General features: G+C 47.1%; 1 protein-coding gene across 1 annotated transcript in view; it reads left to right on the top strand.

Annotated features, from left to right (window-relative positions):
- Positions 1–361: 361 nt before the first annotated feature.
- The window catches only part of LOC131215311 (uncharacterized), a 38,951-nt gene continuing 14,164 nt past the window's right edge, over positions 362–25,148 (top strand). The window contains exons 1-3 of the mRNA XM_058209700.1: positions 362–419; positions 24,163–24,377; positions 24,436–25,145. Coding sequence (XP_058065683.1) covers positions 362–419; positions 24,163–24,377; positions 24,436–25,145 — 983 coding nt within the window. The remainder of the gene's footprint in view (positions 420–24,162; positions 24,378–24,435; positions 25,146–25,148) is intronic.

Here is a 25,148-nt window from a genome sequence, read left to right as displayed (position 1 = left end):
CTAGGAGGTGCTTGTGCTAGGATTTAGTTCGTCGTTTTTTTCCTGTTTGGTTTTCACCAGCACCACCCGGGAGAGTAGGAACCGGGAATGACAGCGGAAGTGACCGTGGTCGCCGTCCAGTGTCCGGATGCGGTGGTGTGCCCGTGAGCCGGTGGTGTTCGCCCGTTCGCACACACCCGGAACACTTGGAAGAACCGGACGCGGCAAAAACTGGAGCGTGCAGAAAGTGCACTAAATGGTCCGCAAAAGTGAGCCGGGAGCAGATTACACGGTGGCGTAGCTTTGGCCGAAGTTGAGCTGAGCACAGTGTGTGTCTGAGTGAGCCCCACGGAGTCCGCCGAGCGCGCGGAGCGGAGTGAAAATGTTATTTGCTCGAGATAATATCGTCCTGTACCTCATGCAGCTGATAGCACTGGAAGGTAAGTGCGGGGCGAAGGCGAAGGCGAACATCCTCGGTATTCCATTAGCGGTGTTGCCGCGGTGGTTGCTGAGTTGGTCAACTACGGCCGGCCGCCCGGCCACTTCTGGTGGTCGCGCGGGCACAGGGTTTTATGGAAATGGTACGAAAGGTACTCTCGCCAGAACTTTCCGGAAGCTGCATCAAAGCAATTTAGAGCTGTTTACATTTCGAACTAAGTACGAACCGTAAGGGCGTGTAGTATTGATCGTGTTTCGAGTGGTCCGCCAGAGCACGCGCCAGTTAGACCTCTTTCCCGAGCGATGGCTCGTCGTGTAAGGGATATTTTTGGCAGACGTAGTGCCATAAAGTGGCCTACCACAACCGAGTTACTCACGGGCATCGAAATGTTGTGTTTAGTGAACCTAAAAAAAGGCGAAATCACAACAATGTAGTTAATCAGCATAGCTTAGCGTTGGGATGGAATTATTCACTGCTTCAAACATTGTTCGGTTATATCACAAAATCAATCAACAACAATCGTGATAGACACTGGTGGTGATGCAATTATCGGTTTGTTACCCTTTCGGATTGCACAGCATTTCAATGCTTTCAATGAATATTTGCTTTCACAATCGACACGACACACTGAACAACGATGAAATTGACGTTGCGTAACCAACGGTTGTTTGGATGGTGGAACTCAATTTGCAATTTTCTAAACAGCCCTACTGAGATGTCAAAATCACTTTTCATCTAATCACTCTACATCCGTTTTAATATAAAAAGGGCTACCCAATAAAAAAAGAAGTTAAATAGAGAGAGTTTAGAAGGAAAGGAATTTTGAAGACACTTGATAAATTCCTACTGTCAAAGAACGGAATGTTTGATCAAAAGTAAACAAACGTTTGAAAAACAGTCAGTCGCCTAACGCGTAACGCCTAACGCGCAACAGTTACTGTTTAATTCCAACGAAATGTGGCTTTGGTCTAGTAGCCACATTTTTATCGCATCGGGATCGTGAGGAGCAAGGCAGTATATATTTGATTTGGATCATCAGTTACAGAGAATGTAATGTAGTAGTGGTTGCAGTCTCAGCAAGTGTGTTTGTTTTACTGGTCAATGCTTAGTGTCGAAGAAAAATATTAAAAAATGTGGCAACTCAGCAAGAGAATATGCTAAACAGCAAGGTACGCAGCAAGATAGTTCTTATCCCACATTTTCGACGTAGATGAAAACAACAAGAAAACTGTAAGCCATATTCTTGCTTCTAATACGCCTAAATGTAGACCATCGGCATTACTCCCTTTGTGTGCGAACTGGAAAATTGGAACGCCAACAAGATGCATTGGGCTTTCTGTTTGCTTTTGCTTTTTGGCGAAGAACTGAAAGTTTCATTTCTTTCGTGAGTATTGATTTGGATTGATAAAACACACTGATTTTGGTTGCATTTGAAAGTCAAAATTTCAAACTCATCGTTACGCAACGATACCATGTAGTGGTACTCCGGGGGAACGAATAATTCTTTCGATCCTTTTGTCAGCGTTTGCTTACCATCTAGTTAAGACTCGGGCACTAAAGTGTCAAAACTTAGATCGAATCGAGGGCAGCAATGTTCCAACAATCCGAACGAAGGCTAATCTGTTCAATTGCAGTAGAAAGACAGCACTTTCAGAAGCCGCTCCACTGCCCTGGTGAGCAATGTTAAATTTGATTACGATAATCTGCGTTATACGCAAGCTACTGTCCTCTTGACACGCAATTCCATCTAACTGATTCGGGTGTTATCTGAGCTACCCGGCCCCAACGGCTGCAGTATAATAGGCACGATAAAATCCTTGGTAGAACACATACCACTACATAATGGTACATCACTAAGGGGCTTGGTTAACCTAATCATTACCATCATGTCGTACATTTAAATAGTCTGCAGATCGCGTCGCATACCCTCTTATCGTTGAAGTCTTGTTTTGGTCGACTTCGTTCGCAATCGAGACATTCTTAGATGATGCTAACGCTGCCATGAGTGGAATACTTACAAACATTAGAAAGAATTTACCATACGATGCGTCGGCTGACACACCCCTTGGAGCGTTTCTAAGCGATAAACTTCTTTAAAGCGATACCTTGGAAACTCTCCACTTCAAGAGTTTAGCCGTTTAGGATCAGATCATAACGGAAAATGAGAATAACACTCATGCATAACCTTCACTGGATGGTTTCGTTGCCGAGTCCCAAAGCATCGTTTAAATTGTGTTTCCACCTTTTGGTACATAAATTTTCTGCTATGCATCTAAAAAAAATATAGCCACAATCATCACTTGATTATCCACAATTGTACTTTGGGCCGATGTTTTTCGCCCTACTTTGGGACGGGGGAAAACGGTTCGGGACCTCGGAGATGTTTTCCGAGAAAACCAATTTACCCGCGGTCAAAGTTTCAATTTTGCAAGAGCGCCTCACACATTTGACTCCTAATTCCGCCGAGACTTCCCGAGTCCCGAGTCGAGTGCCGACAGTCTCTCGACAATTTTCGCCACAATTGCGAATGGAGCTTTTCTACTTAACCTTGTTGGGGGGCCCTCTCCTCTTTCTCAGTCTCTCTCTCTCTCTCTCTAGCTCCGTGTGTTCCTCTTTCCCACGGTGTGCCTATGAGTGTTAGTGTTATTTGCTTCCCAGAAAAGGGTTTCCAATCATTCCTGATCGCGTCACGAACAACGGTTGGCTTGGGGACAGGTTTGGTTAGACGTGGAATCATTCGTGGTGTTTGCAGAATTGAATGCTAAGCCCTCGAGACCGGCCTAGTTCGAGTGTGCTTATAAATTCGAGCCCCAGCTTTCGTCATCAAGTGTACTCTTGCTCTCGGGGAAACGTTCAAAGACGAGCGACGAATAAGCAAGGCGGAAGGCGCGAAGGCTGGAAATTAGTTTATCAGCATCAACCATCCAGCGCCTCTGGAGAGAGACAAAGGACGCAAGTATTGGCAAGGGACAAAGAGGATGCCAAACAGCTGTCTAAGATGGAAGGAACGTTACAATAGCGCCCTAAAATTCCGTTCGTCCTTTCAGATCAGCCTTTTTGGGAAAGGTTTTAAAATATAGGTTCATTGGAGAGAGAGACTGATCTGGTCCCTTTGATAAGTTACAATCGTTTGAGTGAATGCGAAAGGGGACTTAAGCATGTTTTTTTCCAAAAGCGGATGAATGGACACAGCGATACACAAAGGGTTTCTTCGGTAAAAAATAGGATGAAAGATCACAAAGATGTTTAAAATCCACGAATGAGCCACGACGTTTGAGATTCGCCACAATCGCGCTCGAGGGGAGCCAGCTTTGTGAGAAAATGCGTTAAATTTCTATGAACCCGCTTTAATGTGAGTCTGTTTTAGGAACATTACACCGTAAAGTTTTCACCGTTTTTAGTAGCGAGCAAATAAGTCAACACCTGCGAAAACTTTCGAAGAATCACTTCCATGATTGATAAGCCATTGATAAATCAATGGTATAATATTTTATGGTTTGGCTTTTTTGGGCATGGGTAACGCGCAGATTGAAGAAAAAACAGAAATAAAGTACGACATCCGGCACGGTACACGGAATCGTGACAGTAGATTGGTGATTGATGACTATCATCTGGCGCTTTGGCGCAGCCTGCGAGCGGATACGGAGAGTGCGAGAAAAGAGAGGACATATTTAAAAAAAATGTAATCAAATTAGCGCGACCGAGGCAGATTGATTTTAATCGGATAAATTAGCCACGGGTAGCCATTCGCGGGCACGGTTCGCTGGGACACTGGGACTTGGTGCCCGATGGAGCCGCCTGGTGCCTCACGCCGGTGGAGCCGCCTGGTACTTTACATTACAAGAGGGACGAAAAGTGGAGCGACGCTATGTGAAATCTCGCCAACGCATAACGCAAACACTGATTTCTGGTGGGCGGAGTGCCCACCAACACACCCAACGGCCCACATTTCCATGTCGCCGGGATCGATAATGATCTCGTAACGCGAAAATGATGATGATGGACCAGTGGCTGCTCTGACGGTGAAAATTTGCATTTTCCCGAGCTGGCCGTCAAGCGGGCGGTAAGTAACTAGATACTTCTGCCAAGAATTTGCATTTCCGGCGGTTCTTCTTCGTGTACGGTGCATGTACGGGGCTCGCTACATGATAGACACTGGTAACTGATTCTTTTACTACATATTTGCCAGTCTTTGATGGGTATCTTACGCTACGTTAAGGTGTGTACATTTTCTAGCATCGTCTAGACGAGTAGACGTAGCACAGTGTAGCTTTCACAGGTTTTGTCAGGGTGAGCCAGGTGCTCTGCCTTTATGCAAACACGCTCTCTGATTAGATTGCTTATAGCTAACCGGACTCGTTCCGATCGTGATATAAAACAAATAATGTAACCCTTTTGCATATTATTAATGGTTCTCGTGTTCAATAATGTTTTAAGTTGGAGCAACCAGCTCCGATGCACTAGGTTGCCTCCTTCCTCCTTTAGGTTCAAATTCCGTACGGAATTTCTACACAAACGGAAATTTAAAATATTCTTCAAAATTCATTTTCTTTCTTTTTGGCTCTTCTTTTAGTTTTCGACTCATTTGTGGAGTTGACACGACACGTGTTCCCTGAAGTGACTTTTCGAAACTTAGACCAAAGCAAAAAGTCACAGGATTCCACCAGAAGGTGAAGATGGTGCCCATTCCTACAGGAGTCCAAAATCGCTCAAAATGCTCAAAAATCAGACGGGAAAGTTCTTATCTTTTGCAGTAATTGGGAACGATCCCGCTTTGAAATGCACATGAGTAAATATCCCAATTCTTTCTTGAGTCGGTTTGTCGTTAGATTTAGCGCGATGCGTGGGTTTTAATTGGGATGCATGTTATGCATGACTTTCTTTCATGTGTTCCGCGGTCCATTGTTTACTGTTGCCATTTGCTCATGTCCTTCTTTGCGATTTTGCGGTTTTGATGAATCCCAATGCCAATGTTTTTAACACGAACTGTTCTGGACGTCTGGACGTTGCGTGCCACAAACGTTCCTATGAATGACGGGATACGAATCGCAGCCAAAAGCCGAGCAAAATCAGTGGCTCTACCAGCAGATGCTGGCTTTGGGCATTCTTCGTTTTTCGCAACTAAACTAACTCTTCACCAGAGCTCTGCAACGTATCCCCGTAGCCCGTTCGTTCCTTGCTCCGTGGCATGACGGGTTGGCTTGGCATGGCGCAAATTACGTTGGGGCCGAAAATTTAAAATTGAGAAAATCGAAAACATTATTCAATGAAGGACGAATGCACAATTCTTCGTTCACTCCGCGTGTGTGTGCCGTCGATCGAAACCGATGCTGCTTCCATTGCTCCTGGTGTTGCTGCTGCTGATGGTGATGAAAAATGCACCCCGATCGCCCGATTCCCTCGCCAGCCGTTTCGGGGTGTTTCGGAGCGGCACTATGCAAAGCATGCATGTTTTGCATCCGGTGGAAGCAATCAGACGAGATAGCGTTGAGTGGTAAACATAAAAGCCAGCAAACCGAGACCGAGGGGGTGAGCTATTCGAAGCCGTCCATCGGTGAAGCACACACCATACGGGACGCTACCGGCGCTGGTTGGATAATCGGTTTCACGACACGAAGCGGCGAAGCGGCACGAGACGCCGGAGAGCTCTCGGCTTGCTCGGAAAGATTGTTGATATACTTGCCACTGCCGAGAAAAACTTCATTTGCCACACAGTTCCCCGGCCCAGACCGACGGCCGCCGATCCGCTCCCGTAATCCAGTAATTCGGTGGGAAAACCGGAGTCCGTCCGTCCGTCCGCCGGGCGGCATCAGATGATTTCCAACACCAACCGTGTGCCATAATTTCTGCAACCGAGAATCCCTGTTGAGCACTTTGGAGCGAAGGCTTGAGCCTCGCTCGCTCACGTCACGAGAGCATAATCAACCGAACGCAAGCCGCTTTCCCCGGCTGCCGGGAGTCTATAGTTCGGAGATTGGACCTCATGGAATATGCATGTTACCGGAGCCCGGTGCCCTTCGGACTTCGGACGTGGAACGGAGGTTCTAGATAACTGTTTCTCTATCACGGCCACCCAGCCGCCCCCGGGAGGGCTCTGATCGGATCCGTTAGACGCTCATCGTCACTTCGTCCGCTATTCAGTCTGCATTTTTCTCCCTCCCCACTGCCGCCACACTAGAATGGGAGGGTTTGCCCGTTGATTACTCGGCAAACATGTACGGGACCAGACCAAGCACCAGAAGTACGCATCTATTATTCAAACGTTCTTCATGCACCCATCCTTCAGCTTCGGAGAACCCAGCGACCCTGCAGTACCCTGACGGTGGAACTTTTCACCTTCGACAGCACCTTCACCTGACAGCTCAGGGTAGGTCCTTTCGCGGAAGAAAGGGATGCTGGCAAGCCATGTTCTCTACCAAGTACACACCGCACCAGGGCGGAGCAGCCAACCCCGGACTTGGATGACCTCGACCCAAACAGTTTTGGGCGGAACTCGAAAGAAGTTGGAGAAGATCCTGGGCACCCTGGGTAGTGGGTGCTTATCTCCTTACCTTCGATGGGGTTTACCAAAAATCACCACCCAGCGGTCGGACGCGGGTCTCAACCCGAAAAGAATCAGTTTTGGGGAAGAAATCGAAGTAGACCAACTCTTGGAGATACCGTCCACAGGAAACACGGATTAAAACGGCTCGATCAAAGGCTTTGGGAGGGATCGACCGGGAGTGGATACGTTTCATGTGTGTTTGGGCTAATGGACACAAGTTTCCCATCGCTTCCCTCAGCCCACAATACAAACACAACCTAAACGGCTGGTCTCACGCTCACCACGCTTCACTGTTCCGAAACACCAGCAGAGTGGTGGGTATCGCTTACGCTGCTAAGCTACCCTCCTCAAGGCAGCTGTTTCCTGCAGGCTGCATTCGAGCACCGTACGCCATTGTGCCGGTTGAATCCCGGTGCCTGACACCGAATACAATTTGACAATAGTCGCGCACTCGCAAAACTTTGCTCCATTTGCGCCTGTTTGTCGCCCATTTTCCGTTTATGATTTATTAAATATATTATTCCTTATCGTGTACCGCCCGAGATCTCTCGGATGCAGCGGCACGGTCTGTTTGCTTGGTGCACAGTACGACCCAAGCAGACTCAACCCGGAGAGTCCGTGTTGCCAGAGGGCACGCCAGAGTGCGGTGCTTCTTGGGGGAGGTCTAAGATTGTGTCACTTTTTGATTTACTCCCAGGGAGCTCCCAGGAGTTCATTGGTGCACGTTGCGCAACAAGCAGTAATGGGCGATAGTATCGCTTGGGCTTGAAGGTACCACCATTGCAAGCGCCGTCAAGATTTATCGACAGTGCGCAGGTGACGGGTTCACGTTCTGCCGGTCACCAACAGCTGGTCGCCAGAAGGCAGCAGTGCAACAGACACCTACCAGCAATTAGGGCGCTGTAAAGTGGCTGCCCCCATCCCCGGCTGAACCAATGTCCTGACTGTCAAAAGTAAATAATTATACCGTTTATGGCCAGATGCCGTACACGATCGGTGCCGTTTCAGCTTCCAGATGGGCCCAGTTAACTACTTGTGCTATGGTAAATTCGCTCGCTTCTCTAGTTACAGATTGAAATTGGAGACAGAAGTTCACAGAAATTCCAGGATGTGGGATGCCCATAGACCGAAATGAAACGTAAAACCGTACAGTTACTGTCGTGTTACGGTTGACATTTGAAATTTGAGCATAAAATCATTCAGTTCGACATTTGGCTGTGGTTTGAACGTTGGTCTATTTCTCTGTTAAATCGGCTTTAGGCTTTATTTGTACTGATATTTTACTGTTTAAATATACTTTTTAACAAGTATTAATAAGTAAATGTCCAAATTATGTCACATCTTGTGCCATGTTTCACGAAGATCTCAATGTTTGAGATGTACTTGGACACCGGGGAAGATGACAGAAAGTTGTGGTTAAATGAAAAACGAATGCTAAGATGAGAATCACTGGAAAAGGTGAAGTGAAGTGAAGATTTGAACAGATAAATGGTGCCACATTAACATCAATAGCATTGACGCAAAACTTAAGAACAATGAAAGAATAGTAATAAAAACATTACAATGATGCATAAAACATAACTAAAACTAAGTGGAAGAAAAGTTAAGCTTATTGCTCCATTGACGAAAAGAATTGGTTATGTGGATTGTGCAATGTACTTAGTAACTCACCACTTATTTTATATTTTAATTACTTACTTAAAATACTGGGGTGTGCAATAAGTTTTACGGTTCAATACCAGAGGACGCTGCTATTAGTCTAATTTGTCGTTTCAATCTATCAATTCTTTTTCTGTTTACAGCCAATATCAACGTGTCATAGTTTTTTATACAATGAAAAAAATCAAGTATTAAGCGTTTTTTTCTTCTTGGAAGGTTTAGAAGCAAAGGAAATTTACAACGCAATGTTGAAAATATATAAAAGCTATTTGGCTTCAATTAGTGCAGTAAAACGATGATTTAGAAGAAAGATGAAATCATCGAGTGACTGAAAGAGATTTAGTGGAAGCCGCATGCGTCTCATTGAGCTGTGTAAGCAATATTTTGACTATATTCTTGGGTATCAGAAAACATTTTAACTGTAACTGTAATTTCTGTCTACAAAGCAATCAAATTATACGGACCCTTAGTATTAGTAAGGACCCTTTTTTTATTATTGCTAGAACGGACAAAGCCTTATTGAGCACAAATTTTAAGTTTTTCACTCAAGTTTATGCAACTGTCAGGGTTCGAAGTAACGTCTTTCGCGTGGAAACCGATTAATCGGGATGCAGCTCATACGGATGATCTACAAATGAGCCATTAGTTAGGTCATAGTCATATAAAGCGTATGAATATGAATATTGTAGAGGCAATGGGCTTAACATCAATAGTAGGAATTTGTTATGACTTATCTGCATGAAAGCCTCTTTTTTTCTTTCATTTTGCCTCTGCCATTATCGACACGCCATGATGTTGATGGTCAACCAAAAGTCCCGTTTTACCTGCGCTGCTAGTACCACCTAGTACATTGAAGTGGAACGTTCTCGAAACGAAGTTGCCCGATAATCATACTCAAACTAAGCTGATTATCGGTCGCGGAACACCCCGACGCAATGCAATAATATAATTGCTGCTGCTGGAAGCAATGGGTTTTTGAAAGCAAATGGGATCGATGCCATGAATAGATTGCATAGAGAGTCCAAACCGGAAATGTGCCAATTTGTTCAATCATCCCCGAAACCCGGAACCGCGATTGCAGTGCAGTGAGTTCCTCCAAACACCGGTAGAAAGCTAATTAGCGGTGCGCTACGATAGTGGTCGAGCTGGGGTTTTGATTATCTTGCCCAAAGCCGGTCCGCATTCGAATCTTACGCTCGACCGAGCGTGTTATAAGGTGCTGGCTGGCACTTCCCGATATCAGATTGCGGCGAACAACTCGGGCGAACTTCTGGACCTAGATATAGCAGCAGATTGTCGTCTAAGGGGGTTTCATTCGTCTGGCGAAAAAACAGCCCGACCGAACGGTTATGATTGATTGGAGGTTTCGCTATCGAGACACTTGCCTGCCGAATTGTCCGCACTTCGTGTGCCCTCTGGTTGGTCAGTCCCGTTCCTGGAAACAAAAAAAAACACTTAGCTGAATAACATCTGCTGTGGACAGAACCACCGGACCATGCGGAAAGTCGCCGCAAGCACTAGCATCCTGCAGCCGCATAAGTTAATGCTCTGGTATCGTTCCCCGAACGGAGTCAGCTGTTGGTCAAAATTAGTCTAGAAAGGGAGACAGAGACAGAGCGTGTGGGCATGGAAAAAGATCCTCAGACTCAGCACCTCGCATGGGCACTAATGCGGTGCGGATGGTTCTTCGTCGCCTACACCCAATCACCAGCTTATCAGCAACCTCCAGCTACCTCCAGAGTGATCGGTGGCGTGAGAGCCTTGGCCAATCGGCCATGCGTCACCGTCGATGAGGGATGCTGTTGGCGGCTGCTTCATGGCTTTATCGTGCTGGTCTCCCATTGTCTTAACGTGTGGCCACGTAGCCCCAGTACGTTGTCCGGCTTCCAAAGCTCCCGAGCTGGGCACAAAAAAGGCTCGTGAAAGATTACGTCGTAATTGCCGTTATCGTGGCCTGTCCGTCCATTGTGAGCGTATGGGGAGCGCCTAATTCGGGACAGCGTTCGGAGGAACTTCGGAGCCAAATCACTGCGCCGGTTTTTGCTCTCGGACAGCTTCTCCACATGTTGCTTCCAGCAACCGCCGCCGGCGCCTAGGCGACTATCTACTGATTTCCTCGGGGATGTTCTCGATTTGGACACCGCCACTACCAGCCCCGGAGATAGTTGAGTGACTTTCCTGGGACGATGTTTTATAGACGTTCGTACTGCCTCGCTCTGCCTAGTGGTCGTAAAGCCCACTTCGGTACAGATTGCCGGCATCGATTTCCACCCTCGGCACCGTTCTTCCTGATGCCTCCCTGCACACCGACGAACGGGGAATGTCTGTGAAATAAAAATAGCCCCCGGGAAGGGTCCAGATTTAACCAACTTACGTGTAATCGATTGCACTGTCAGCAGCAGATTGTCAGTCACGCACAATTGGGCACCACAAGCGTCCGGAGGAGTGTCGGTGTCATTACGACGACCAGTGCGATGTTGTTTCGGAAGTGGCCCCTCGACGTGTTCCATGTCCAGCTCAGCCGACGATACGCTTTACGGTCAGGATCTTTGGAAAATTGGGAGTTTAGGATTAGAGGATACTCTACCGATTAGGACCAGTGTCAAAGGGATGATTTTATTCAGTTAACCCTGCAGAATAGTTGTGTAACTTAACCCTATAGAACTATAGAAGCGAATACTATCTGACGTCTTTTACGTATCGGACTAGTTCTTCATTAGTGAAAATGTCATTTTACAACGTTATTTGTTGTAAATTTTCAACAAATAACTGAAAAAAAATACATTTTTAATTAGGTTTAAATCTATTTTTAATAATAAAGTTTGTACTTTGCCATTACAAGAACATTTTTAATGATAAGAACATTTTTAATGGCTATTTTGCTTATTTTCTGGGGATTACCTCGGCCATAACTTGGCGTATGATATTTTTCAAATGCTCCAAAGTTGCAGGCTTGTAAACATACTCACGATCTTTTGCGTAACCCCATAAGAAAAAGTTCAACGGTGTCAAATCGCATGCTCTTGGTGGTCAATTGAATTTTAATGTAATTAGGAACTTGTAATTTCGAAACTACAGAATAGATAACTCTGTGTGAAGTGTATTAGTCAAAGTATTTATCAACAACGTCCCATAAATAACTGTTGTTGGCTGAAGTTGGATTTGCTGGTGAAGTTGGACAGCAACAAAATCTAAAAAAACAGGAAAAATATTCAGAAATTCATTTTACCTCTTCGATTTCTACTTTCGCGGGCCAAAACCACGAATGTAAACACGTTTGACATTTCGGTATAAACTTTTTTTTTATATTTTAAGCCTGCCACACGAAGCATAAACGATTTGACATTTTTACGCTCGGGCTTACGGTTCGTGTGTTACTGGGCGGCTACATGAGGTGTTCCGTAATGCTTTTGACATTACAGATTAATGCCAAACTGTTGCGCCTCTGTCAAAACGTTTACGGCTCGCGCGAGGCGTAAACCCGAGCGTAATTATTCTTTTCATACGCTTTGCTTACAAACAGTGGATAATTTATGTTTTTATTTGCTGGTCAACAACAGCAACAAAATCGGAAAAAACAGATAAAAAAATTCAGAAATCAATTAATTTCTCTTCTATTTCTATTTTCTTGGACCAAAAACACGAACGTAAACACGTTTCGTTTTTATATTTTTGCTGCCACACGAAGCGTAAACGTTTTGACGTTACAAATTAATTTTACGCTAGTTTTCACGCTTCGTGTAGCCGCCTAGTTAAAATAAAAAGTTTTCCCTTTTGTTTCGAACTCCTATCAAAAACCTTCAGACAGCTGTCAAATAATGCCGGGATTGATTGGACAATTTTGGCAATAAATCAAAGTTTTCAAAAAATACTCTGAAGGTTTTAGCCAAGAGTTCGAATCAGAAACAAACATCGCTAGACTGCTTTGCAGAAAGGTAACTAATAGGTCACAAGTAGGCCATTTGTAGGATGAGGTCCATCACTTTATCTGTCAAAAAGACCAGATTTTTGACAGGATTGATGAGCCTCGCGGTTGCACAAAACCTGAGTCGTGACCTGTTATGAGCTTTACGAACGCGAGTCAAACCACCATTCAGCTGCATTGATCCGAGAATGAATCAAGAATTGGAGAAACACGCCACATCAATGAGCTAAATCACGAAAAAGTAATTTAACCACGTCACAATCCATACTCAGGTGGTTGGGATCGACTGGGAATCGGCGAAAAAATGGCCTGGCCCACGTGACGTTCTTCAAACATTGCCATTCTTCCGGACGAGGATACCTCCATCGACCGGTGGCACATGACGTAGTTAGAAGAAACCAACAGTCAGGGCTGATTGATGGATTGGAGATGAGAAAACCACAAGATGAGCCACTCTTTTGAAATTAAATCCGTAAATCCGTGTACTTCAACGAAGCTGAAGGGCAGAGTCGCCAACGGTAGAGCCATTCTTTCAACCTTTACCATTATGGCCGAGCTTCACACGTCGATGAAAAACTATTCATTCGGTGTAAATTTGCACCACCATTTTCATATCTGGAGAAACAATTTCTGAATGGGGCCATTGATTTGAAAATAATAAGGAAAGCTCGCAGTTCTCTTCAACACACACGAACTGTTGGATAACTGGCCATAAGTGGAGCAAATTGATGAAAGTATGTTTCAATTCTACCCGAGAGACCGGCGACCGGCCACGTCGAAGCACGTTTCAATTGACAGCACGGGGACGGACTACTTCCTTCGGCTCTATACGAGGCAGTGCACCGGAAGTCCTTGCCGACTCGGAGCAGCGGGAATCAAACGGAATCGCTAAAGAGTGCAATCCTCCCCACTACTTATCGCCGGGGAACTGTATTAGCTAAGCTTCGAGGCCCGAGGTCTGTACTGTCCCGGTCTGTCTGTATGAGTGTTGTGATATGTGGACGATGAAGCCTCTCTCCTTTCGGGAGGTAATTCGAGCATTCGAATCCGAGTGTGTATGTGTGTGTTTGATCCGGAAGGATCTTCGCTTCCGTTTACCTTGGCCCGGCGGGCGAACATCTGCTGTATCAACATTCATTAAATCAGGACGCTCCACGAATGGTGCCGCGCCGTGCCGGGCCGGTGGGGCTCCGACGTAAATCAGACGAGACCAGAATCAGAAAACACCTATCCATCGTGCATTTATCATCCGGTTCCGTTCCGGGAGCGCCGACGCCCTTCGCCCGGCAGCACCGGAAGCCATCCGGGCAGCCGTCCGGGATTGGCCTGCTCCGGTGGCGTTGTCCGGTTGTATCCGAGCCATTTTCTTGCCCAAGAGCCCTAGAGCCCTGCCGGCGGAGGCACTATATTCGGTTTCGGTCGGAAATATTGCGTTGGCCGCCTGAGCCTGAGTCGGTGAGGAGTTTTTTTTTGTTGTCGTCCTGGCTACAGGAGCAAAGACGGTGACGACGACAACGGTGGTGCTCGGCCTTTGCGCTGCGCTCCGCTCCGGAATTATACTCGTTCTTTAATTGTTAATTATTTTCTCCTAATGCCGGCGCCGGCAGCCAGCGAGCGAGGTGACAATTAGAGCGAAATGAATTTTCATGAGGCTTATTTGGAATGGCCGGAGGGAAATTATGACCGTTTTACCCGTGTCTCTGTGTGTGTCGGGGCAGGCCTCTGTGGGTTTTTGTTCGATTGCCGCCCGCGAGGCGATGCTGGGCTGGGCTGCGTCACTAACTGGATTGGGCCGGAGGCATGCAAATTAATATACGAGTGCTTGCCGCGGGCCGACCACCGGGTGCCGTTCAATGCATAACATTTACAGCGTTATTTCGTGACATATTTTTTTTTATTTGTTTGAAGCACTCCCCCACCACTCGTCACTTCGTTGGAACACTCATCAAAGAACTCGCATCATCCGCGTGTGGTGCTGCTCCGGCAAGCGTCACGTAATTATTGTTTGATTGCTTTTGGGTCGGAACAACGGCACGTGATAAGGGAACGTGATAAAAAAAACAAACTGAACACTTGTACGACGGTCAGCAGATCAAAAACATGTTTTCGATCACCAAGCGCCATCGGAGTTTTAGAACTTCCGCCACTCTGGCTACTGGGTACACTCCAAAGCCGAATGGCGATTGGAACATTTGATGGAAATTAGTTAAAAGCGAGGAAAAAGTGGGTTGCGTTTCGTTAAAAAACCGCGCATATAGAGAGTCCACTAAACGGTCGCATTTATTATTGGCAACCAACCGGTGCCGGCGCTATGCATTTTGAAGTACTACTGTGGGCGAGGACTGTCGGGAATTTAAAAAAATGGAATTAGAATGTTCATTACAAACGAATACTGTTTTATGTATGTTTCAAGTTGAAAACACGTATTGGTGCTCCATAATTTCTCCATCAACAAATAGACTATGTTACAGAGTGTATCCAAAACTAGACGGATTTCGCCAAGAATTTTGCCTCTAGATCCCCTGAAAAGCTTACGTTTAGAGGCATCTTTTGAACCCTCATATAACAACTAAATGAAGGTTGGCTGGCTAACAAATTCACGGCCCGAAACCTTGGTCAACTTTTGCATACCTTTTACTGTTGCTGACCCTTCTGCGCTTTGTGTGGTCTTCTACGTTTTGTAAACTATCAAACAAGAATTCCATGGTTCCGACAATGTCCGAAGAAACGACCAAGAATAAACACTGGGAAGCGCCCAAATAAATGGTTTAAATTGTTGGACGGAAGTCAAGAAAAACTGACCCAAACGACCGCTGGTGACGCAACATGTCAACCAACTCGGAAACCAACGAATTCTGGTGGAATCGGTGAACACTGTTTTAATAGTACTTCTTGTATCTGTGAAGTCTGAGCACTGAAGACACTGTCTTGAGTCGATGGATGCAATACACCCCAAATCGAAGAAAGAGTGCTAAGACCTGAATAGAACTTTTTCGGACTGTTTCAAGAGTTGAAAGATGGGCTGCCGAAACCATGGTGACCAAAATTTTTGCCGAAACCATGGTGACCGATTCTTGTATACTACAAAAGTAATTTACCACGAAGCGGTATTTTGAATGTTGGAAACAGGAAAAAAGCGGAAAAAAGTCACAATGGGCTAGATCTGGGAAATACGGTGGTTTTGGTATCATTAGAGTGTTATTTAGACCAAAAATTCGCGAAGAAACCACGATGTGTGAGCATGGGCGCGACAACCAATTTAAGGTTTCCCATAAATCAAGGTATTTGTGACGGATTGCTTAGGGCGAATTACGCATCACTTGCAGGTAATATTCGTTGTTGACCGTTCTATTTTTTGGCAAACCACTCATGATGCACCGCGGCTCTGCAATCGCAGAAAACTTTAAGCAAAACGTTTCACATTCGACCAAACTTGGCTTTCCGGCGTTCACATCTTCTCGGCCTCTGAAAACATTTTTAACCACCGATAAGCTCTGCTTTTAGTCTTAACAGCTTCACCATAAGCCACAGTCAACATTTAGATTGCGTCCGAGCTCTTAATTTAGTTTTTCACACAAAATGAGATAAAGATTCTTTGCCATCCTTTTTTGGAGTAGATAAAAATTGACGATGAGCCAAGACACTTGCACAGTAAAACAGCTGTAACAAATTTACTGATTACTCAAAATGGTTGAACTTTTTACCATAACTCACTGACATGTGTAACCTAACGCTATAAAAAAATCGAAAATTGGATATAAAGCATGGTCCACTTCGAATCGGGAACAATTGAGTTAGGTCTATCTCGGGGTTGGCTTTACTTAGGAAACATGTCAAGGTGTCAACATGAAGGTATTTTATTGTACTTTAAGAGAAAATTTTTATGAATTTCGCGAACTTTCTGTGGAATGCACGCCATCATTTTCTGCACAGTCTTCTGGTCCACCTTAGCGTCTAATGTGTTCCAATTTCTCGGCATCTCTGCAGCATTCCGCATCACCTTTTCAGTCTTCTACAACTTCCTATTGATTGTTGCCCAATAGTTGTGGATTGGGCGGAATTCAGGGCAATTTGGTTGGTTGATGTCCTTTGCGATGAAATCCACTTTATTGTCACGATACCACTGAACTTCCTCCCTGCTGTAGTGGCAGCTTTCCAAATCAGGCCGAAACTTAACCGGACCTTTGTGTGACTTAATAAATGATAGAACTCGCTTTTTGAGGCACTCTTCCTTGTATAGAGTTCATCGTCGTGTTTGTGATGAAAACCTTGATTTCCATGGCCATGCTTTACGCAGCCCGCGGAAATTCAAATATCGCGAACATTTTTGATCCGCCCTCGTATTCCGGGATAGGGACTGCTTTGACTGACATAAATAGAAAGGTGTTGTATCTTGTTACAAAAGTCCTACTATTTGTTACCCACAGTAGTCCGCTTCGTACTGCCTCAGCCAACGGCTCTGCGAAACGGCCCTTTTCCGTTGCGACACAAAAAAAACCTTTGCAAACTCGCAAACAACTGTCATTGAACTGCGCCCTGTGGAGGGGTCCTGGTTGTTTTTGTTTAATGTTCTATGCTTTTTGCATAAAGCTCGCGAACCGTCGTCAATCCGCGGTTCGCGCATATCAATGTGCGACGTGTCCTTGTCTGACGGCTGAAAAAAAAGTCTGGTCCCGACAAAACAGTTTGAAAATCGTGGGCGCGAACCGTATGCCGAATGTAAATAAGTCTCCTCGACTGTGCTTGTGCGTGTGTTTGTGTGCGGTGAAGTGTCAAACCCGCCGCACGCCGCCCTCGCCGCCCCCGCCATCGCCACCAACTTGCCACATTTGCTTGCCTTACCAATTGGGACATTATCTTTACGATGTCAATAAACATTCTCCTCGTGTGGCTTCTCGCGCGGGATTTGGGGTTGTGTTCGCGTTTCTCGAGTAGTACTTTTGGCACGCAGGCACCATTTCGATCAAGTAGCCATATTTATGACTCCGCGAGCGCTACTTCTTCGCCGCCGCCGCCGACGCCTCAGACCTGAGGGATCAATTTTCCATAAAAAAGCAACAGCGAGCCGCCAGACACAGAGGAGGGGCGAGTAAAAGGGGGGCCGGGATAAAGAGAAAGAGTGAGAGAGAGAGAGAAGGAGAGAGAGCGATTATCGTTGAGTCGTTTCCCGCCCAATCGCTAACGACCTTGAGCTTTACGATTCGAGACGGGCCACAAAATGGCTGTATCGATGGATCAGATAATGCAATTGCCAGTTGGTCTGGGCATACTAGGAGTGCGATTCGATTGTCGCGGCCGGATCTTGCGCGGAAACTGGCCGGAGTTTTATGTCCTCTCAGGGGGGTGTGCGTATGTGTGCGCGATAACAAAAGGCAAGTGGGAGGACACACCGTCGTTATCAATTCTCTTCTCTCAACACTGTCGGAGTTCATTAAAAACCCATTACCGGAAGTACGTTCTCGGGATGGCGCTAGGCGCGCTCACACCACAAAAGGGCGGCTCGTGTGAACGCGGAAGCACCGATCAAGAGAAAAGTGGGGCCAACATCGAACCACCGAAAAAAGGGGACTCTGGAGACGTCGGCGGCGGCGAGGCAGCCATTTGTTGTGTGGGAAGGACCCCAATTTCCCATTCGGTTGGTGGGCCAACCAACGTGGCCATAATGAGGGTTGCAACTCACACAGGAAAGAACCGACGGCCACCGACTCACGGTCTTCCTTGCCAAAGTTTGTGACATTTCGAGCAAATAACCGGGTCGCCGCCAGGGAGCACATTAAAAAGCGGGGACTATGTTAAGGGCAATAAAAAAAAACCGGTGCCGAAGGCCACCTTCTTGCTAGGACTCGCCCGGCGACAGGGCAGGGATTTTGCATACGCTGGCAGTTTCTTCCGTTTTACGACCGCACCGCACCGCAAGCGTGTACCTCCGAAAGGTTCTCGAGGCAGCTCTCGGTTGTCAGTCGATCGATCGGCAGCACGGCACCCGGCCCGGAAGTGGGATCGGCCGAAAAAAAACCGGCCAGGGAGTGTCAGGAAAAAGGCAAAGAATCAATAACATCCGGTCGGGGTGGCTGGGCATGTGACATGGTCGCCAAAAAACACGGTTATGCTTATTTTATGATTATTAGCATCCCGAACCGAGGGAGGGAACCCACGGGGCCGGTGACGTCACCAGGCGGGCGCGCGCAGGAAGTTGCGCGAAGCCGAACTTTTGGAAATTTGATCCACATTTGTCGCAGGACGAGCACGTGCTGGGAACGGGAAATGTTACGATGTCATCGTCGTCGTCGTCGTCGTTGCTGACAGAGATTGTGTGCCGGGCCAGCGAGCGACGCGCTAAACAGCAAACATTAGAGCATATTAAAATTGTTGGGCCCGCCAGAGGCTCTCGCGCGCCTGGCCGGCCGAAGAAACGGAGTCAACAAAAACGGGCCCTGCCAAATATACATGTTCCAGTCAGCCCAGCCAGCCAGCCAGCCCAGTCAGTGCCGCTGGCTTCGGGGTTCGGGGAAAAGTGGCCCAACGAAAACAAGCCCTCCAGAGGAAGGCCAAAGAAAAACATCACTCCACGAGGGCGCATTTCATGCGCGCAAATATTCGCAGTTCATTATGGGCCGAAGAGAGCAACAGCCGAGCTTTTCCCGGCGCCTTGTCGAATGGAGATTCCCGGAGTTCCACGCAGGGCGCGCAGGGATGCGCGCATGAATACACTTATGTCCTTATGGCCCCCACCCGAGGTATCGCGAGCTTTGTTTATTTGCCACGCTCGGCTCCGGGGACGGGAACCCTACGGTTTACATTTATTCGCTGTAAAGCAGGCCCACGCCACAATGTCACAGGCCGGGCTGGCTGGCTGGCTGACTGGCTGATGTTTGTTGTCCCGCCTGGAATGGCAGTGCCAGTGTGGAAGGGACAAATAGAGGGTGTTCCCGAGCGGCTCCACACGTTCCGCGCCATTGCCGCCATCCAATCGAGAGATTAATTTCCCAGCGGCTCGTTCCCTGTGCTGCTGCTGTGGGCTGTTTTTGAAGAATATGATCTTTTAAAGTAGACGTGCCGATTGACTGCCGATGGCTTGGTAGGCAGGCATTAGACTTGACGTGGTGCGGCTTCGTATTCGTTGCTCATATCACGTGTCGAACGCTTGAAACGTGACTTCAAACAGAACGTGGCGTTGTATTGGCTCCTATTCCATCGTCGGTTTCGGAAACCGTGCAGAGATGCAAGGCTGAACAGTCGTCCCGGTTCGTCGAGCAATCCTCGAGGGTTTTCGTTTGCCCTCGAGATAAAAAGACTAACTGCAGTTGGTGGTAGAATTTGAAAATTGTGAAAAGCAGAATCGGATTGGAGTGATCACGGTGCGACAAACTCCCGTCGATACTGGGACCAAACATTAAAATGGTGCAACAATGAGTAACAATCGCTTGGATGAGTGAGATGTCACTGCTTTTGTGAAAATTCACTAAAAAAACAGCTCAATTTAAACATTGCCGTAAGAGCTTGGAAGACGATGATCGTTCGGGACGCCCCAAAACTGCAACCAGAGGGGAAAACAAAGTTCTTCAAAGTTCATCGAATGGTGCTAGGCCCGGAACCGAATTATGTTGGGAGATTTCAGGTGCTATGAACAAAAGTAGGACAGAGATTTTCGTCAAACGAAGAAGCAATCACCTTTGTGAACAACTATTTTGAAGAGAAAAGTTATTACTTTTTACTTGGATGAGTTACATTGCTGGGAGAAGAACTATGTTGAAAGAACGCCAGAAAAATGTATTGCATCGTTGTCAGTTCAGACGATTTCTAGACCACCATCTTAAACTCTCCACTATCCAGTTGCGTTCCACCATAGTCTCATTTTAGTTTTCGCGATTTTCGCTCTTAAAGCAAAAATTGACAAAAATTGTCGACCTGTGAATCGATGAATCTTTTAATATAATATCTTGTTATCAAACGATCCAGCTCCGTATTGACAAATTCTTCACTTCGATAAAGAACTACGGATTGATCTTCGATTTTCAAGCGAACCGACTACCGAAATTATCCATCCATCCTTCACACTGATTGTAAAGTACACGAGTGTTTGTGTCAACAAACACATAAAATCATCTCTCTCCTCCTGGGTTTAAACGCTCTCGACACACTACATCATCATCAGCAGCTTGACTTGTTTACAAAATGTAGGAGCTCTTGACGTTGGCCATGTTTGTTTCGCGGGTGTCTAGGGAATTCCGTAAACTCGATTGCACGCGTAGACCTCGACCTCGAGGATAAAGGGAGCTGTTTTTTTTCTTGTTGTTATAAAGTCGCTTCAATATTGTGCTGGGCTGCAAATATAAATACAATGTGTCCAATTGAATCAAACAATTCGATAACATTGTGGTTACTACATTCTACTGACACATGGATGATGACTGCAACTAGTGGTTGGGAATTCAATTAGATCTCGGAATCCATTATGCGTTACGATGTTGCACAAAGTGGAGTGGAAATTGTATATTTTTCGTTACACTCTACGCTGCCATAAAAAAAGAAACTTTTCATATCAGTCTACAGTGACTAGCAAAACAAGGTTTAGCTCAATGAAACAAACAGGATGAAAATTTATCTTTACTCAAGTAATAATTAGTCAAAAAAATCAAACACCGCGCGTTCAACTTTTTACAGTCCTCACTTATTATTGTTCACCAGATTGTTTTAATTAATTGGGCAAATTCTGTTGAATTGTGTAGGATCTGCTCAACACCTTCAGGGTTCGTCAAACCCCACATATTGCGTGGTCTGGGCATTGTGGTGGAAAACTTTAATATCATCATCATCATCGGGGTACTGCATGCCTTCGTGTGGCATAATCCTGTTGGTAGGATGAATTCTTGACCAATAAGAAGTTTAGGTAGGATTTCAGGTCAATACGACCCAGAAAAGTGAAAAAATGCTAACCATAATGCGCTTGCGATGTGCTTCCTAATGTTGAATTAGGACGCTTACAGGAGAGAAGTTCAACTCCTCATATCTGTCCAGAGCCCACCTTTTCCCAGAACAAGGGCGATAAAATTATAATTCTTTTTTCTTTCCAATTGGTTTACTAAGGTTCGGAAGCTTTTCGAAAATAAGGCCAGATTTGCATGCATCATTTAGATTACGTCGATTGACATGCCCAGAAGGCACTTCTTGGTTCTCTGATTGAAGGTTTTGGTGAATAACGAACAGAAGAGGGTTTTTTAGTTGAGATGTGGCTTTTGACAATTCGTTTCGCTGTTCATTTCTTACGCCCAGCAGCTTAAGTATGATAAACGCGACCTTCATTTCCATAAGTATTGATTATTTAGTCAAATATTTTTTGAATTTCTTTGTTGTGTTCTTCATTGAAACTAATATTTATGACAATTTGACATTCTTTAGAGACTTCTGTCATCTTACAACGCTACTGTTCATTTTATAGACAAAACGCTGGAACAATTGGAAACTAATAAATCTGATTTGTCGAATGAGATAGGAGATGAGAAATTATTTAAAGATGGCAATTAAGCAGCGCAAAGAGAGAGAGCCTTTTATAAACATAATTAATTGGTTCTTTTTGATCTAAGAACAAGACCATCATTTTCTGCCAATATTCATGAGCTCACGTGCAGCTTCTGTTAAATGATCGCTTATAAATATCACTTGCAAAAAACTTCAAAGTCTAAAGAGAAAAAGTTTTTCCGCAGCAACATTATACATTAAACCGGCCTTCTCTTGAACCGGTTGAACCAAAAAAAAGTCACGTTGCCGGTGGCCGATGTGCAACGATTCAACAAACAAGCAGCGAACGAGCGGCCAATCGAGACTCCTGATCGATTTTATTATCCCCGACCCACACCGCACACTAATTCATTTCATTTGGCAAGACTTTTGGCACCGCACCCGACTTGATGGGCTGACCTTCCTGTCCGGATTCGCGACGGCAGGTTGATTCGATCCGACGGCCCAACGTCTGCCAATATCCGATCCGATCATCTAATTTCGAAGCCGCTCGAAACCACAACCTCCAGTCTCCGGACGACCTGCTCCAGCTCTAGACCCGGGACCACCCCGGGGGAGCCCTCTATTTCTACATTTTGCCGTCAATTTGCCGTCTGCGGTCGTTAGAGATTTTATAAGAGAAAGAATCAAGCGCGCCCTGGTAAGCGGATCGCTGAAAGTCGCTGATGCCAACAGGGAGCTCCCACAAGGTCGCTCCCAATAGTTTCGCCCCGACCTCGGGGACTTTGAGACGGATTTGGATGATAAGACAGAGCGAGAGAGAGAAGGACCGTGCGGGAGCTTCAAAATAAATTCGATTTTTTATGATCCGCAACTGAGCCACGTTGAGGTTCGGCTCCGGCCAATGCGCGATTATCTTCGGCCGATTGTCGGATCTGAGAATCCCCGAGAGAGGCGACCAAATAAATAGCGCGGCACGTCTCTGTGGAGCCTTTATAGGCTGGGGAACTATTGCAGACCAAATCTTTTTCCAGCCACTCAGCCCAGGGCCGTGGGCTCCTGGGCTCTGCAGCAACAGGACAATGCGAACCGACCACCGTCGCTGGTCGGTCTGGTCGTCTCAAATGAGCCATTAAATTTCGTTTCGCCTACGTTACGCTGGTGGCCGCCAGAGGTCGCTTTTTGCGTGAGAATCACATTCGGGTGAATGAAAATTAATTTAAGCGAAAGACCGGAGTTTCCGGATCCGGAGCTCAGGGCCCCCTCGGGCAAGGGTATTTTATTTTAATTTTCAACTCCTCCCCAGGTAATCCAGCCCCCGCCGGGCGCGCGAAGGGCCAAAATAATTACGATGGAGTTGTTGCTTGCCGGTTCCGGCCTCGTGCTGACCATGTGCTTCTTGAGCGCCGGCGGGAGACCCATTATGGTCGACGAGATGTTTGCGCCAGGGTCAGGGTCAGGGTCAGGGATTGTTTGGTTTAAGTTTAAGATACGTAAATCAAACAAATGGAAACAATTTGCTGACGTCGGCCGGGGTCGGTTACGGAGACGCCCTAGGGCCCCCACTCGGGGGCTAGGCTCTCGGTTCCAACAACATCAACTATTCTTAGAGCAGCGTGCGGGAATCACGGAAATGCCAACGACAGCTGAACTCACACGCGGTGACCGGAAATGAATCAATTTACTCGTTTGCCCGGCGCCTCCACGGCGGTGCCGACCTAGCACGACCGGACTTGAAAGAACAGACACAGGACACACAGGGCCAGGACAGGACCGTTAACTGGCGGGCCTGGGACCGGGCCATTTGCGTGCTGATTGTTGTTCTATCACTGCCGCTGCCGGTCGGTCGGAGGTCGGATACCGATACCTCAAGACACAGGCGGCTCAAGATCAACCGCCGTGTGCTGTGATTGTTTGTCTGTGCGGCCCCAGTTTTGTGTATGTAGACAGGCAGCCCACATAGAGGGAGACGCGCTCGGGTGTGCTAATCAAATGTACGGTCATAGCCAGCGGCCGAGGGTGGCCCGTAATTGGGCTTTGTTGGAGATCTCCAACCCCAAGACCCGCACGACGCCGCTCGAATAACGTTCTCAATTTCATGCTCAGTAATTCTATTAATCGTATGCGTTTCTTCTCCTCTCTTCCGTTATCCTCTAGTCTCCTACATTGTCCTCGGGCTGGACAGCGTGCACATCAAGGTGCCGATGGCGGTGCCACTCGGGACGAGTGCGACCCTCGTCTGCGAGTGCGACCTGTCGGACGAGGACCTCTACTCGGTCAAGTGGTACAAGGGGAAGCACGAGTTCTTCCGCTACACCTCGAAGGAGATACCGTCGATCAAGATCTTCCCGAAGGCCGGCATCAGCGTGAACGTAAGAACGAGCCCGGGACTCGGTCCGTACTCCTTGAACTCACCTCTTTCCTTTCCAGGTGAACCTCTCCAACGCCAGCCATCTGGTGCTGGACGGTATCGAGCCGCTAAGCAGTGGCCGGTACAGCTGCGAGATAACCGAGGCGGCCCCGTCGTTCCACACGAAGATTGCCACCCGGACGATGCACGTGGTCGACCTGCCGGTGGCCGGTGGCCCTCGGATCGACGACATGAAATCCTACTACGGCGCGGACGAGTTCCTCGAGGTGAAGTGCATCGCCGGGGCGTCCTTGCCGGCGGCCAAACTAACGTGGCTAATCAACGACCGGCCGCTCCTGCAGCCGCTGGTGGCCCCGTCGCGGTTGGAGTCCGTCACGCTGCCGGCCACTGCCGAGCCGCCGTCCGGCGAGCTTTCCACCGCCAGCAGTGCGGACAACCTTAGCAATAGTAGCAAGCGGTACAGTGGTAAGAAAAAGGTGCCACTGAAGTCTTCCTCCCAGCAGCACCACCACCACCAGCAGCCGGAGCCGTTCGAACTGGTTGCCCCGGGCGAGGGTGAAGAGAGTTCCAGCACAAGGCCACGGCGAATGGCGCTGGCTACGTCCCAGGCAAACTTGGTGATGCTTGGTGCGGTGGCTCCAACGTTGAGCTCCAGCCTCGTGGCGAGGACTGTGGCCGGCAACACATCGGTGGCCGGTGGGAGTGAAACGCGAAAGGCCACGACGACAAGCCAGCGCTACGAGATCGCCGTGTCGCATCTGAAGCTGCTGCT

This window comes from Anopheles bellator, chromosome 1 (genome assembly GCF_943735745.2).
Source record: "Anopheles bellator chromosome 1, idAnoBellAS_SP24_06.2, whole genome shotgun sequence".
Lineage (NCBI taxonomy): Eukaryota > Metazoa > Arthropoda > Insecta > Diptera > Culicidae > Anopheles > Anopheles bellator.
The sequence above is the reverse complement of the archived record's forward strand: the minus strand, read 5'-3'. Positions and strand labels throughout refer to the sequence as shown.